We start from the raw sequence: 16,447 nt of genomic DNA, 5'->3' as shown, positions 1-16,447 counted from the left end.
CTGAAAATCTGCGATGCATCCATACTCCAGGTGGAGCAAATCATAAGTGTATTCCTATTTAAAATGCCAATGACAGAAGTTTTTGTTTGTCTGCATTCATCAGCTAATGATTTTGGAGAAGGGACTAGACAGATCAGCTAAAGTGCCTCTTTTTTTAACTCGCATTGCTGCAACTGTGCCACTTCTTATGCCTTGTGGGTCAGGAACATGGGCATCCCTCTCAGCTGCTCCTGCAGTGAGAATATATTTAAAGGGGAATAAATTGTTCAGAAAAAAACATAATCTCACAACTGCTGTGAGCTGGTTTCTCAGAGCCTTCTGGGTTTTTAGAGTAGCAGAATGTAAGAGTGTTCCATATGCATTTTCCCAGCTAATTTCCTGAATGCTTGCCAGGCCTTTTAAAAGCCTTTTTACCTCTTCATGTCTGTTGGTATAATCAGACTTAATACTTCTCATCACTGGTCATAATCTGTCTAAAACCTGATTTTTCAGACCTTTCTCTCAAATTGCTGAGAGAGTTCTGAGTTTTCTCAGGTGAGTTTCATTGCTTGGGAAGGTGACTTTAATCCTAAAATGGAAGGTGGCTCATGAGTGAAGGACATTTGCATCCACTGGCTTTTGTACAGCACTTAGAAGCCAACAACTTCTGTTGGGGAAAACATGAGGAAAAGACTCAGCCAATAATATGGCAAACAATATATACAATATGTCATATTAGTTCTGTAAGAAAATAAAATAATGCTGGGTATGTGTGGATCATGTAGTCAAAAAGCTCATATGAGAGGCTGTTGTCAGATTTTGCAATAAAATGGCCATTTTGGAATAACACATTGGTTAGTCACCTTCCCCAGTGTGTACAGCTTTCCCAGCAATGCAATTAATGCACTTCATTGTAGTGGTTAGGAGCAGAGTGCCTGGATCCCCCAAATCTGCAAAGGTGAATTCCTACCTTCCCCTTCTCCTGCTAGCACTGAAAAAGACATCTGCAGCCCCACACTTGGCCACCCTAGCAAGCCTCCAGAGGATGGACCAGAGGTACGTGTCCAGTCAGGGTTTTTTCTCTGAGCACCACAAGAGAGCATCTTCAGGCAATGAGCCACCTCAGAGGGCAATGGGGTTCACAGGAGTCAACTAACAGGACAACCATTAACAACCCTGACCCTCTGGGTGCACACAGGCTCCTTGGTGACACATCCAGGGTCAATAATGTGGTTAGGCACGAGTAATTAGGGCTGACAATTAAAAATGTCCTTGGACAGGCACGAGTAATTAGGGCTGACAATTAAAAATCTCCTTGGACGGGCAAAAACCAGGCATTTTCAAGGTGGAGCTCTCGAGATTCAACATCAGAGCAATGGTCTGGAGGGCTAGGGGAAGAGATTTACCTGCACTGCAGAATAGTCATGGGCTGGGACATGTGCACGGGGTTACGTTCATAAATATATTAAAGGTCTCTCAGCACTACTTTAGCCTTAGGAGCTTGAGATGCTTTAGAGATGCCTTTGCAAGGTGCAACATGGACTCCCATAAATAAGTGATTTCAGCCACAAATGTGGTAGCTCTGGTACTTTTCAGAGTGCTTTTATACAGGGAATTTCATTAGATTTAATGAACAAACATTTTATGTACATTAGTTATGCTTTTTCCTTTAGCATGCATATTCATTTTCTCTTTCAGTGACTGAAGAAATAATTATGGTGCAGAACCGTTTAATAAAGAAATATAAAAAATATAATGGTTCATCAGGCAATCTTAATATATCAATGTGCTACAACGCGTGCAAATCTAAGGTTTTACTTGCCGTGTGAAGATTTTAAATTGCTTTGCAAATATTAATTTATTGCATCTCAGAAAGCTTTTGTGAGGTGGAAGTAATAGCTTACATCTTTCTAGCCACGACTTATTCAGATGACCTTAATTTACATCATTTATTGAAGAAAAGGCGATAATTCTATTACTAAGGTACCAGATATTGTACATCCATACTTACATCCATCATCTTACAAAAAATACTCCTGAAACTGGAGGTGTTAACAAATCTGTTAAAGTGATAAGACTTCTTTTCAGTGCTTCTGCCTGATTTATATCAGAACCTATAGTGTGAGAAATCTAGTGACTCCTCATATTTCCTATCAAGAAATCATTAAAAGCTCGTGTCAGCCACAGGATTTCAAGGGCTGTGCTGAGTATTGAATTCCCATGAAGGGCACCAAAATGGTGTGATGACATCAGGAAAACTGTGATTACAGAAGGACTGCATTTTCCTTTGGTCTGCAAACTGCATTCTCTGTCATGTACAACAGAAAAAGAGTGGTAAATACCCCTTTTAATCACTGCAAAGCCCTTCCCCTTTTTCCCCATTCCTGTAAATCTTTCAAAAAAATAAAAGGATTGAGTTCTCCTGCAGTCTTCTTTGCTGCGAGGTTTTCCCTGTTAGCCATTGAATGTGAAACTCTGATTTTGGTAATTTTTATGTTGTCTAGGACAAAACCAATATAGTTGAAATAATACAGTTCTTTCACATATTCTGATGAAATTTTACCATAATCTTCTTTCTGAAACTTCCTAAAGAAACTGATTATTAGACCTAATTCTTACCACATCCCTTGTATTTGCACTGAACTTTTCTGAATGCATTGTGGTTTTTTAGCTTTGAATTATAAAACTTAGAGGTGGGTCCTTATCTATGGCTGCATTTCTTGAAACCTTACAAAATTATTCAACAATATCTAGCTCTGCAGTTTTAGAAATTTATTTTCACAAGGTGTTAAATAGTGCTAAATGTAGCACTGTGGGGTATTAACAGCATCCAGCTTTTTACACTCAAGCTGCCCTCAGCTGTCCAGCTGTGTTAGGAGAGAGATTTTACCAGGAACACTTTGGGGCTTACTGGGAACCCTTTTTGACAAAAGCTTCTCTTCGGTTTGCTATGCAAGAATCCTGGCCTAGGTCATTTATTACTTATATAGCTTCTGTTGTCTGTCTTCTGCTCCTCTGCAGACTACAGAATTATCTTACCATCACAAATTAAAAATTACTAATTACTTACCTTATCTTTATTTTTTAATGCTCTTGTACAATTAAAACAAAAGGCTTCCTCCACAGTTATTCTGTTTATACTGGTTTTGGTTGGAATAGATTTAATTTTTTTCAGAGTAGCTGGTATTGGGCTACGTTTTCGATATGTGCTGAAAACAGTGTTGATAACATGGGGATTTTTTAGGTACAGCTGAGCAACGCTTACACAGCATCAAGGCCTTTTCTGCTTCTCAGGCTTGTCCCACTGCTGAGCAGGCTGGGACTGAACAAGAAATTGGGGAGGACACAGCAAGGACAGCTGACCTCAGTTCACCAAAGGGATATTCCATGACATTCAACATCATGCTCAGCAACAAAACTGGATGGAGGTGGAGACTGGCATGGTCTGCCCTTGCTCTGGGACAGGATGGGCAGCAGTTGTTTTCTAGTGAGTAATTGTTTTATTTTACATCACTATTTTTCTCTTGGGTTTGGTTCCCCACCCTTCAGGTCCCACGTTCCCCTGGAGAAAAGTGAGCTGGCAGATAGGTTCTGCTTAGCTGCCCTCAACACTGTGGGTCCTAGAGTCATGGCCAAAATCATCCAAAAATCAGTCACATTATTGTTTATATCAATTTTTGTTTGGCCTTTCATAAATCCATCCTACATGTTTGCTTTCAAGTGAAAAATCAGGCCCACATTTCACGCTCTGATTTTCTAATTCTCAGTAATTGCAAATAATTGACTTCAGATTAGCTGACAATAATTTATACGATGTCAGCTTGCAGTAGAAAAGAAAATGCTGTTTCCTATGTACATGGATATAGAATTAAATAACGTTCATATATTTGTTGAGTAGTGCCTTGCTCTCACTATCTATTCATATTATTGTTCAATAAACACACACTGTACGTGCTTTTTTGTGCTAAACTCAAAAATCTTGGGTAAATTATTCTGCCAGTTATGTCTCTGCAACCCCACTGAGATAAATAGCCTACCTTGTTTCAAGAAGTCACACTGGCTAGCAGGGTTCCCTACTGCAAATGCTCAGGTGCTGTTAAGCAGTTGTTGCTTCAATTTGTCCTAGAGCTATTTATATTTATCTAGTAACCAAGTATTCATAACTTGACAGATACATACATCATGTACAATCAATAAATAATAAAGACAAGCCAATCTTCAGGATTCATTTCACTATGTAAAGGTAGAAGACCATACTCACATGAAAGATTCAGGTTGAATTTTATATGTCAGGTCAGGTTTTGGAGCTGATAGTTGCTTGGGTGTTCTTTTGAGGCACCATGTAAAGTCACTCTAGAGAGAAAGTGCTTGAGCAGCTAAAATTAAGGCTCCTTCAGTTATCAGGTAATGAACAATAATGGGCAGTTGGACCCACACTTAGGACTGGCTGGCTAAGAGAATACAAAGCTCTTGCATTCAAAAGATGCAGAAAAGTAGATGTAAGGAAAACATTCCTTGCATCTAGGAAGGAATGTTAGGGAGGACATTGTGATCATAAGAGCTGCTGCAGTATGTTGAGATGGAGCAGATACCTGCTCCAAGGGGGTAGCTCTGCCTTCTTTTTTACCTATTTGTCCTAGTAGTTACCTTACTGAGTATGACACTGTGAGGGTCTAACCATGTCTTAACACCTGATACCTATAGAATATGGAACAGCAAATTGTATCCAAGATTACTTGAAACCTTTTTTTTTCCCCTTTTCCATCCTTTCCTTTCCTTTTTGTTTTCTCTATTTCTCCTCTCCTTCATACATGGATCAGCACAATGTATCTATCATTAACTTTGCTGCCTGAAGGCAAGAATGGGCAAAATAACTTAGTCTATTGCAGTTGTTTCTATCTAAGAAAAGCTCCATAAATGGGATTCTTCAGAACTGTCTCAGTAGTGATAAATCTGCCTCAGGAAAGGCATAGCAAGACTTTAGGGCACAATTAGTTCTGCCCTGAATTCCAATATCTGTTCTGGAATATTTACTTTTTTATTATCAGGATAGGTCAGATCCTTTGACCCTATTGTCTGATAGAAGAAAATTTTCCCATAAGCATAAATTACATTCCTTTATTTTTTTATTTTCCTTTTTTTTTTTTTTTTTTTTTAAATTTATATTAATGTCTCTTTTACAACAATGTATTATCATGGTTGGAAGCAAGAGCTTCCTTCGAAATGCACTTGAAGTGGGATGGTATATAAATAAATTTGTCTATCTATCTTCCCCAGAACATTAATGTGCAACATCATTTTGCCAAAAAGATACAAATGGAATTATCTGATCTTAAATGACTGTGCAGAACTCAGTAAATGCACATACGGATGGTCACCTCACTCTTGAACAAACCTAATATAATTTTTTTTTCTGCTGAAAATTTCCAGTGCTTCTGGGAGTAGATTTCAGTTCTCCAGCTGAGAACTTTCTCTTGAGTCTCCTTCCAGCCCTAATATTTTGCCTTTCTGAAGACTACCTTAATTCAAATTCTGTATGAGATATTGATAAAGTTGCCCAATTCAAATACACAACTCTCTATCAGATGGAGGCTGTTGGACCCAGCAGGAGGTACCATCACCAGCAGGTGTTCATGCTACGCTCCATGAAACACCACCTTTTTTCAAGCTTATGTTCTTCAGCCTTCGAGACTAGAGATAAGATTGGTTCCTAGGGAAACATTTATTTTGAAAAACTGTGTAAAGCTTCTAATGTGTTGAATGAAGAATGAATTTCGTACTTCAATTACATGAACTTTTGGTTTGAATATTCTTATAAAATGCAGTAGAACCCTCCTGTAAAATGCAAGGCTATATTAAAAGCTGAATATTGCTAAATATGGACTATACTCTGCCCAAGAAATACTTTTAGTTGTTTGGTTTTATTTTTCAATCTGTCAGAGCAATATTCAGTTCAACATCTCAGCCATTTTAGATAGAGAGAGATTAACTTTGCAATAGGAATTATCAATGAAACACCCATCCAGTGCTAAGTTAATAAGACCTCAAAACCATTTTCTCCAAAGCAAGAAAGGCACAAACATGGTCATAAGCAATCTCTCATCCTTACTGTTGGCGTTATTCTGGGGAGCAGAGGAAAAGACACTTAACAAGATTGCCACTTCACTTTGTGTTCCTGTTGGAAACATACAATGAGCTCACTGTTTTGCAAGGAGGAAAAGTCAGTTATTAACTCAAGCAATTTCTATTCATGAAGAGATTACAGGGAATAGCAGCCAGTCTGCCAGCCTCATTATTGTGAGGTATTTTCTCGTGTCCATCTCTTTTTCACTGGCAAGTCTAGAGCAGGCATAGAAAATTCTGTTTGACGACATGCAGGAGGAGACAGGTTCTATCTGAAATGAGGCTGGTTGTGTCTGCAGTTATTATGAAAGCTCACAACAGGCACACTGGTTGCTGGGATCAAGCAGATCTGTTACCCATGACAGGTGCAATGCTCAGAGGGACCGTAATGAAGCACTGTGTTCTGCTGGAGACAGACTCTGCTTTCTCGGTCTGCTGCCACTACACAAGCAGAAGTGGAAAAGTTCTTGACAAAAACAAAGCAGTGTGGAAATGATGTGTTCTTTGCGTGTTCCAGCTGTGGGAGAGGGGAACACGGAGCTGGAACTAGCACATGGGACAAAATGCCATGCAAAAGGGTGAGCAGAATTAGTAGGTAGGTAAGATGATCACTTAAGTGGTTTATATTTGAAATAAGGTTTCTAGAAAGATAGGACATTTCTGTGATATAGCTTGTTTCTTTTATGGCCATTTTCCTCATCAGACAGCATTCTGCTATGGTGTGGCCATTAAAGGATGCATTGTCTTAAGCCTGGGCCTATGAATGACCTTTTTAACCAAATAGCTCATGTTTCTTCTATCCTGAAGAAGATATTCTGGGACTGGTTTCACTGCATAAATTTATGTAGCTTCCTTTTTATGAAGAAATCAGTCAAAATCAGAAATCAGTAGCCAGGGAGAAACACACAAACATTTTGTATCTTTAAGGCTGGTGCAGTTGCCTATAGGAGGCAGAGGCATCCTGTGGCTGCCTGTGGTTCCTGGTCTCTGTACGTAGTCCCCAGTCATGGTCTGCCTGCACACCTCTGTGGGCAGTGATCCTGCTCTCCCTGGAGACTCAGGACCTCTTGAAGAGAGGATAAGGGACCACAAAAAGCCCAGGTGGTGAAATTTCAGCCTTGACCATCTTGCAACCTTTGTTGTATCCAGAACTCTCTGGCTGCTATCAGCAGAGGAGCAGAAGGTAATGCATCTCAGCTCCCTTATCAGGGCTTCAGGTGCCTATGGAGGCCATCTGAGCTGTATGGCACCACAGCCTGGGGTGACATGGATTGGGACCAGTACATTGGCAGTGATGTGGACTTGAAGGTGACTGCTCAGACTTGGCTCCTGACCTTAGTAGCTCTTCCTGGCTCCTGACCTTGCCCATATGGGTCAGGAGGGAAACTGCCTTGAGAGACTCAGAAAATCAAGGAAGCTGTAAAAAGAGATTTTTGCTTTTGGCTTTTCCTGATAAAACTCTTTTTCTGATTCTTTTAAGCAAAGTAAAACTGAGGAGACAAGTTCCCCAATGATCAGATTCTCCAGATACTGAACCTGGGAATTAAACACCTGTACTAGTGAAGCAGGCTGTTAGGAGAGACACTAGAAGTCATTATTAGGGATTTTTTGGGGGGTTTGATTGTTTTTTTTTTCTTCTCAAAAGACTGGCAGAAAGAAAGTCTGCTTGAAAAACAGAAAAATCTTCAGTTGGTGAAACTGCAGGTACTGCCTGCAAATACTAGATCTAGTCCAATAAGTAGGACAAATCACCATAATAATATACCTGTACATTTTGACAGAAAAGATAAATGATCCGATTTTTTGTTTTGTTTTTTTATCTGTTCTTCCCCCTAAAAACAATACAATATTTGCATGTTGGACATGAGCTGGGTATGTAGCACATGTGTATAGTACTCCTCTTGCTAAGAAATACTGATTTTGAGAATGTACAGCCTACAGAAAGTCATATTGTATCACATATTGCTTAACAACAAAAGGGGGAAGATAAGGAGCTCACCTTTTGTGCCCTGCGCTTGTCTGCTCGTTGATTCTGGTGGTAGATGCGGCTGAAGTTGGAGACAATTACAGGAACTGGTAGAGCAATGACCAAGACCCCGCTCAGGGAACATATTGAACCAAAAATCTTGCCAGCTATTGTCTTCGGCACCATATCACCATATCTGGGTTAAAGAAAAGAAAACAATAAAGGCAAAAAAGTTTTGAATTTCAAGATGAATAAATTGCACACAATAGATTTCGTTTCTTTTGCAAATAACACTCATTGCATATAAATAATACTTTATAAACATCTATACACATATACAGCATGCCCAGTGCTGTGCACACAGAATTTTAATTTGAAGCCAATGTTGGGTGTCCTGTCCATCAAACTGTGGGCATCTATTTTTTACCTTCTGTAGTTTTCCCAGGATGCCTCAGTTGCAATGGAGAGAGAGTGACCATGCCAAGGAAAAGAAAAATCAGTGTTGAAGATAAGTCCTTGCTCTGTTTGCTTGTTGGAAGAACTCATCACTTTCCATCAGCAAGATCCTAGGGAGGCCAGTTGGTAAATTAGGTGCTAAAATGAATAATCTGTTGTCTCACTGAAGTTGATACAGTACTTTAATTTCAAAAGGTAGCACATTTGTGAAACAGGCTGCTCAGGAGATGGTGGACTTTTAATCCTTGGGGATTTTCAGCCCTTAGCTAGGCAACAGCATGTCTGACCTAACCCATTGCTGTTGATAGGCCTCCTTTGGGAGGATGGGCTAGCTGACCCCCTGGCCTCTGCATCTCCTGTGCTCCAGGCAAAAGTAAACACGAAAAACTCAAGCCACAAGCAAGCAGTCAAACAAACTCTAACTGCAAATCCTGGCAGTACTCAGAACCACTAGGCTACCACCTTTTGTTATGCTGCTGGATATTGTTTTACCCAGCAAATAAAAACACTGCTACACAAGTATGTAGAAACAATCCAGTGACAGCTTATTAAGAGATCCCAGCTTTTTGCATTCTGTAGGATGCCATACTCTATAGGACAAGTACCTAATTGCATACTACAGAGTTTTACAAAGAGATAAATTACTTCCAAGCCCATTCTGCTTTTAACTTTACTGGGTTTTAAGTTACAATTAAACACTGATTGTAGTATGTGAGTTTAGTATGCTTGTGAGCCAGGAGATAGCACGTTCCCTATTACAAATGATTTATAAATTGTTAACACAAGAAAAGGTAAGAAATAAACCAAGAGGAGAAACAGAGTTTGCAAAATGCTATCTGGAAAACAAAACCTGTCTGTTCATCGGGAACTGGAAAAATAACAGAGTAGTTGGGATTTCATGTCCAAGTTCGTGTCCAAATAGAGCATATAATCATGAGAAGATGGGGATAAAGGGTTGAGGATATCAGGTGATGCGGAATCTGTATGGGGTTAGAGAACACCTTCTAAGAATGAGAGCTCAGCATACATCCAAAGGAGATTAGGTATCACCTTGTAGGTGAAAATGAATGTTTTGCATCTTGTATGGTAAGAGGAAAGTGTTTCACCTAAATATTCAAGTAAGTTGTCATCCAGGCACATATAATATAGATGACCAAGTCTTAGACCACTGACAAAGATTATATTGAGGAAAACAAATCTTTAGTTGCTTTACAAGGCATGCCCAAGTGTAAAATATTCACAGGAAAAAAGACATTAATATTTCTACCAGTAAAACCCCTTAGCTGCTTAGAATTTGAATGCTATTACTTTCTGATTTCATGACATGCTAGGTTGAATAAAAAGACATAATGTAATAGAATCCACCTTCTAAATTATTAATATAGTTGGGTCTGAATTACAAGTTACATAAAACTGGAAAAATACTAGAAAGAGAGTCATGCTTTCCTTCACATCAACATTTGCACTTCACTACACAGGCATATTTGGTGCTTATCTTCCTAAATCCAGGGCTGACAATCAGCTGTCAGGAGTGAGGCATGGCCAGCTCTTCATTCCTTTGGGCAAGGAACTGAATAAAAGACCTTTCAAGTTCCCTCTGACAAACTGGATCCCTGACACCTAACTAACCCTTTTTTTTTTTCAGGCAGAGCCATGAGGAGAGTGGTGGAAATGAGGCCAGGGTGGTGCTGAGTTTAGAGGAGAAGCCCTAGAGTCAAATCCCTGGTAATCACTGCTGGTTTACAGTATTTGGTACTGTTTATCCTCATCCTTTTAGATACAATCCATGTATTTTCTTAAATTGAATCAAAGTGTATCAACAGAAAGCTATTTAGAAGGCAATATACATTTACACACATCTGACACAGCCAGATCTTGAAATACAAAATTTTACACATGCCCAGTACTACCAGAACAGATCTCTTGAACTAGATTCCTAAGCTTCTATTTAGATGCCTATCCCTTGAAATGCCAAACTGCTGAATCTTCATAAGCTTGCATTGTCACTGATGGCTGCTGTGGACAGAGCATTGCTGGCTCTAATTAATTTGGCTTGAAGTTACTCAGGGATATAGTTCATTCTGTTGATAATGTGACACTATAATTATGTAAATCAAGTGCAGACTGATGCTTTAGGAGTGATGACAAGAGCTATTAGCTGATGCATCTCTAACATTTCAGTGTTTATGTGTGGACCTACCTACTGACATAAGGAGATGCCTTTTCACAGTACTTCAGTGTTACAGAGCAAAATTGAAAAATTAGGATTGCTTGATACATGAAGGCATTTTGCAATTATATTTTTTACCTTCTGGGGAAAATGACAGGTAGATGGATATACTGCTTATTTTAAAATAACTTTTAAAAATTATTTTTTTATTTCAGCTTGAATAAATGGTAATATGGTGACATTTTCCAAATTTAATGTCGTTTGTCCACTGTTTAGTGCTAATAATCTTTTGCATCATTTATAACTCTTGCATAATTAGTTTTTCTCCTGTTGATAAACATTGTGCCAGAGAAATTGCAAGAAAATTAAAGTCAGAAAATAATATTTTCAAGAAATTAGCCTTCCTGCACAGGGTGAAAAATGTAATTGCTCACTTTTGTGACAAAACAGAGTTTTTACTACATTTACCCTGGTTAGCCTTGCTCCCCTTTGGGACAGTGACACAGATTTTAGTCTGGTGTAGGCATGACCAGAATTGTTAATGAAGCTCCTCCTGCTGGATTGAACGTTACCTTTATTCACACCTCACATATCACTGAATGCCACCAATGGAAGTGGATGACATAAAATGAAGGGAATATTTCTTCCTATACCCCACATGCAGTTGCTTTATTCCTTGGAAAGTCTAAACTAAAAAAGAACATAACTCAGTTTTCAGATGGCAGGGTAGCTTTGTGGTGCTCGTATTTCAAAGTGGAAAAATTATGCTTGCTCTCTAAAACAAATTCTAAATTCTGCAGAAAATCTGATCTCTTCAGTCATGGAGACAACAAATATGGAATCTTATTAAGCAATTTTCACAGAGTCACTTTTGAAAAGAAAAATAGTTCAAGGTTTTATCTAGTGCTACCCTGCTTGTCTCACTGCTTTTCATACTGCAGCTGAACAATATTCCCCTTTCCATGCTTTCTCTCCTGGTTGAGAGAATCTTTTCATAGCTTTGTATATAGTCTGTTCCACATATGTCTATTATTGTGGCCAAAGCTCAAGTCAGTCTTTGGGCATTTGTGATTTGTACTGACAATCTAATTTCGTAACATCAAAAGTGTCATCCCAATATTGTACGCTCAGGATGAGTGAAGAAAAGGAGATGTCATACTGATCCCTGTTATCAGTCAGGTACATGCTACTTCATTAGCCAAAAGGAGAGACTAGACAACTAGATGTGTCAATCAAATTTGATCAAATCATAAGTCAGAAACTACAAGATCAAACTAATGCCTAGGTTTTACAAGATGTAGTCCAGACAGGTCAGGCATGTGCTATTGCTTGCAGTTCATGGGTTCAGTTCAGTAAGAGACATCGTAAAGGATGGAGGGATTTAAATTCATGTCTCAGTTGCTTGTATCCAACAGGTGACAGACCACTTTTGCATATTCGAGTCCTTACTGCAAGGGAAGACAAAAAGCCAGTGGATTCCTTCATCTTGCATATACTGGGAACTTTCAGAGTACTGATCTGAGTAACATGGGCATGATTTCTTAGTGCTTTGCATGAAAGATTTGTGCACTTGAAACACAGTTTGAATCCCACACAAAAGGCTGAGCTGTTGTAGGAGCTTAGGAAACACGAATGTAATAAACATTGCCACATCAGAGCTTACCCATGGACATCCACTCACCAAAGCAATGCTGCTTTTCTAACTGAGGAGGGGAATATCTCTGATCTTGCATACCTAATTCCAGGAATCTCAAACAACAGAGGCTGAATCTGTGGCATCATCAGCTATTTGTCTTATTCCTGATTATACTTCATCAAAGGTCTGAATTGTAATTGACACAAGTCATACTTTTCAGCCGTTTTTCCTGGATGAGAGCAGAGAAGGTATTTTCTTCAATAAACTTAGCAAATAGTGAGACAACACTGCTTACTTAACTGCTCTTTGTTTGAACACAGAAGTAACTTTTTTTTTTCAAGCAAAAAGTAAATGTATTTTGGAGGATAAATAAATAATTACAGAAAATGTAATTTAGCATGTTTTTTGTTTGTTTGACAGGTCTATATTCTATACTTTGTACAGAAGCACACAGACACCCCAGTAACTCAAGTGACTTGAACATCTTGAACCTGGGAACTTAAGGGACTTGAACATCTCACCTACGAAGAAAGACTGAGAGAACTGGGGCTGTTTAGCCTTGAGAAAAGAAGGCTTACAGGAGATCTTACTAATTCCTATAAATATCTGAGGGGTGTGTGTCAAGAGGATGACGCCAATCTCTTTTCAGTGGTACCCAGTAATAGGACAAGGAATAATGCGTTTAAACTAGAACATAGGAAGTTCCACCTCATCATGAGGAGAAACTTCTTCACTGTGAGGGTGATGGAGCACTGGAACGGGCTGCCCAGAGAGCCTGTGGTGTCTCCATCTCTGGGGACTTTCAAAACCCTCCTGGATGTGTTCCTGTGTGGCCTACACCAGGGGGGGCTGTTTTGTCAGCTGCGGTGGACTACATCACCTCTGGAGGTCCCTTCCAACCCCTAACATTCTGTGATTCTATGATTCTACATCAAAACTATGAAATTGCAGGACACGTATAGTAGAGATAAACCCAGGGTGTGCATTTTTTACAGGGATCAAATACTTTAAGCTCATACTGACAGATACATTTAAAGAAAAAAAAAAAAATCTATATTAAAAACCAAAACCAAAACCACCTAGCAATAACGTTTACTGGCACTAGAGGGCATAAACGCCATTAAAAATAAATGCAAACGAAAACCAAAAATCCTAAAAAACTCCCACACGTTTTAAAATGCGTGTTACAAAGGCTTTTGCCCTCTCCCACCTCTTTCGAATGCATTGACATTCTTTTAAAAAATATTACATTAATTGAGGTCTGTTGAAAAGGAGAGCTTGTAACATTTTTGCTTTCAAGCATGTGCAGCATGTCAGAAAATAACGGAGCTGTAAAATCAACCAAAAGTCCTTAAAATTAATTTTTTAATTAATTAGTAATATTTATTTTTAAGGCGAGGGAATTTTGAGACCAAAGAACAATGAAAACAGTATGAAATCCATGGAAACTGAACAATTTTTGTAGAAGCCAGCATGACACTTTTTTTCATGTGTGGAAGATAAACCATGTTTTCAGGTGGATTTAGCATATTGTGCAGGTGGAGTTCAAACTTTTAGTACTGGAGCTGATTAGCAGGAAGGTTTCCTGCCTTTCCAGGACAAGGTCTACATTCCCACCTTCCAGCTTGCTCCCTTGGTCTGGGCAGGCTGGGTGCTCTCCCTGCTGGCTGGGATGGTGATGGATCTGACCTCTTCTTTCCCATCTCAGGCTGCTGCCTGTTCACCAGGAGCCACAGACAGAGCTCCAGAGGCTGCTCTGGAGAGATTTACAGGGAAGCTTTTCCAGCTGCCCATCAGCCCATGCCATTAGGCAGCCAGATACCCTCTTGGGCCATGCTCTTACCTGCTGGCATAGGGGAGGAGGCAAGGAAAAAGCAATTCCCAGCCTCCCTGACATTAACAGTAATCATGATGAATCTGCAGCCTTACCTAGGTCTTAAAATAGCCTAATGATTCTGGAAAAGTAATTTCTAATAATACAAAGTATTGCTGTTAGTGTGAGATGTGGTAGATTATATAGATTATTTCAGGTTTTTAGCCCAGCCTACGAGGATTCTGGGTGGAATTGCAAATAATCTTCCCGGCTGCTTGTACTGCTGTGAAGGGCCTTCTGTTGCAACAGTCCTCTCTTCTGCTCAGTGGTGATGGACGTGGTCCCCTCTGGGGTCCACAAATGTTCCTCCAAGTGCTGGCCAGAATGATTGTTCATGAATGATGAAAGCCACATCTGCTTCTCAAGAGCAGCAGAGCTCCCTGGGCTTCACAAGCCTGCAGTGCCAGAGAGAATCAAGCTATTGCCCCTGCATCTGGCTAACTTAGCAGTTTCTGAAATAAAAAATTTCTAATAAAATTCAGGGATTTATTTTTTTTTTTCCCATGTGCACCAGGGCTTTCATCCAAGAAGCTTTAACTGATTTGTTAAACTGGGCTTTAGTACTTAAAGGTCAAAAAAAAAAAAAAAAAAAAGGAACATTTGCATGGAAAAGTTAAAAGACTTGCACAAGGAAACACTCTTGACTTCTTGCAGTCAAGACCGAGATCCAGATAAACAAATTCCTTCTATTTTCATTTACCATAAAATACTAAATCACCAAAGGTAAACAATATAGGGTTTTTTTTTTGTTTGTTTGTTTGTTTTTTTGCTCAGTTGACTCCTAACAGCTGCATTTCAATCACACAGAGGCATACACTTAAGGTGACATTTTTTGTTTTATTTCCAGATTTCAGAGGCAAAACTGAATATGTTTGTTTTTAGGAAAAAAAAAGAGAATCCTTCTGAATGGGTCAGACACTTTTTTTTTATTATTATGAATAAGGATAGCATCATAGAAGAAAAAAATGGTTTTGATACAGAAGTAGCAGGCTGCCTTTCCTAGTGTTAGCTAAGTCATGGTGGTTCTCACAATGCACTTGCCATCATCCACACTCAGGTGAAAATGGGCTCTTTTTTAGTGTTTACAGACAAAAGGAGCTTTGCCCAACCTTTCACAAGGTAGCAGGCTCCTGCAGCAAGTGCAGATGCCCTCACCCTGCATGGTCCCTACCAAGACTGTGACATTGCTGCTGAGAGTGTCTACACACTGATGCAGGAATTGGCTTGTGCTTCCAAATCCTCTCCTCTCCTTTTTTCTTTTTTCTTTTTTTTTTTTTTTTTTTTTTAATGTTGTACTGTCATGGCTATGCCTCATGATATACTTCAGAATCAAGGTTTCCAGCACCAGCATCTGTGATGAAGATGCTTCACTAGTGAGAGATCTGCCACGTCTTTGGGGGGATTTTATGTTCAGTGCAGTGAATGGTGGATTGCCACACACATCAGCACATAAAACTCATGGTACATCAGCAATAAAATTAATCAGCTGGACTGCCACACATTCCACAAAGGAGAGTGACTGCTTAAGCCCTGCCTTTGTGCTATCCTGGATGTGTAAATAAACCTCACAATAAATTGTGATCTCAATAAATTCCCTTCACAATAAGGCTGCCTCAGGCTGTAGGCATAAGACTGTAAGCAGATATGCTGCAGGGGAGCAAATATCAATTAACCACTTCAACTTTGACACCATTAAAAAACAAAACAAATAAAAAAAAAGACCATCAGAGAAGAACAGAAACTCTCTGTTTGGAGAGTTGACAAAGAAGAGGTAGGCATAAAGCAATATTATAGAGATGTCAAATTATAACTGACAATTGCAAAATTGTGTCCTTGTCTAAGGAGGGTGCTGTAAATTGGTATAAAGTTTTCCTAGAGCTTCCAAGCCAGTTGGTGACTAAATGCTGGCATGTTGGTGACTAATTAGTAATTTATTTCAACATTACATCCAACAACAGATAATTAAAATTGCAACCAGTAATAAGTTTAAGTGGAATTTCCATAAAAGCATTTCAGCTGTGTTGCCTTAAGGATTCAACCTGAACATGTACAACTTTAAAAGTATCTAAGTTACTGTTTTGGAGCTAATTCTGTGGAATAATGAGACAAAGGTATGTAAAAATGTCTTAATTACCTAAAATAATCTCTATGCCTAGGAATACTGTATCTAATTAAAATAGAATTAATTTATTACTTTGTTGTATTACTTCAGAATTTCAAGTCTTTAAGATACTATGGTAGTAG

General features: G+C 39.1%; 1 protein-coding gene across 1 annotated transcript in view; it reads right to left on the bottom strand.

Annotated features, from left to right (window-relative positions):
* Window positions 1–16,447, bottom strand: part of KCND2 (potassium voltage-gated channel subfamily D member 2) — a 262,929-nt gene that overhangs the window by 10,234 nt on the left and 236,248 nt on the right. The window contains exon 3 of the mRNA XM_071733721.1: window positions 8,102–8,264. Within this exon, the coding sequence (XP_071589822.1) occupies window positions 8,102–8,264 (163 nt within the window). The remainder of the gene's footprint in view (window positions 1–8,101; window positions 8,265–16,447) is intronic.

The sequence above is a fragment of the Heliangelus exortis genome, chromosome 1 (assembly GCF_036169615.1).
Source record: "Heliangelus exortis chromosome 1, bHelExo1.hap1, whole genome shotgun sequence".
In the NCBI taxonomy this organism is placed as follows: Eukaryota; Metazoa; Chordata; class Aves; order Apodiformes; family Trochilidae; genus Heliangelus; species Heliangelus exortis.
Note: the sequence above shows the minus strand (reverse complement) of the source record. Positions and strands in the feature narration are given on the sequence as shown.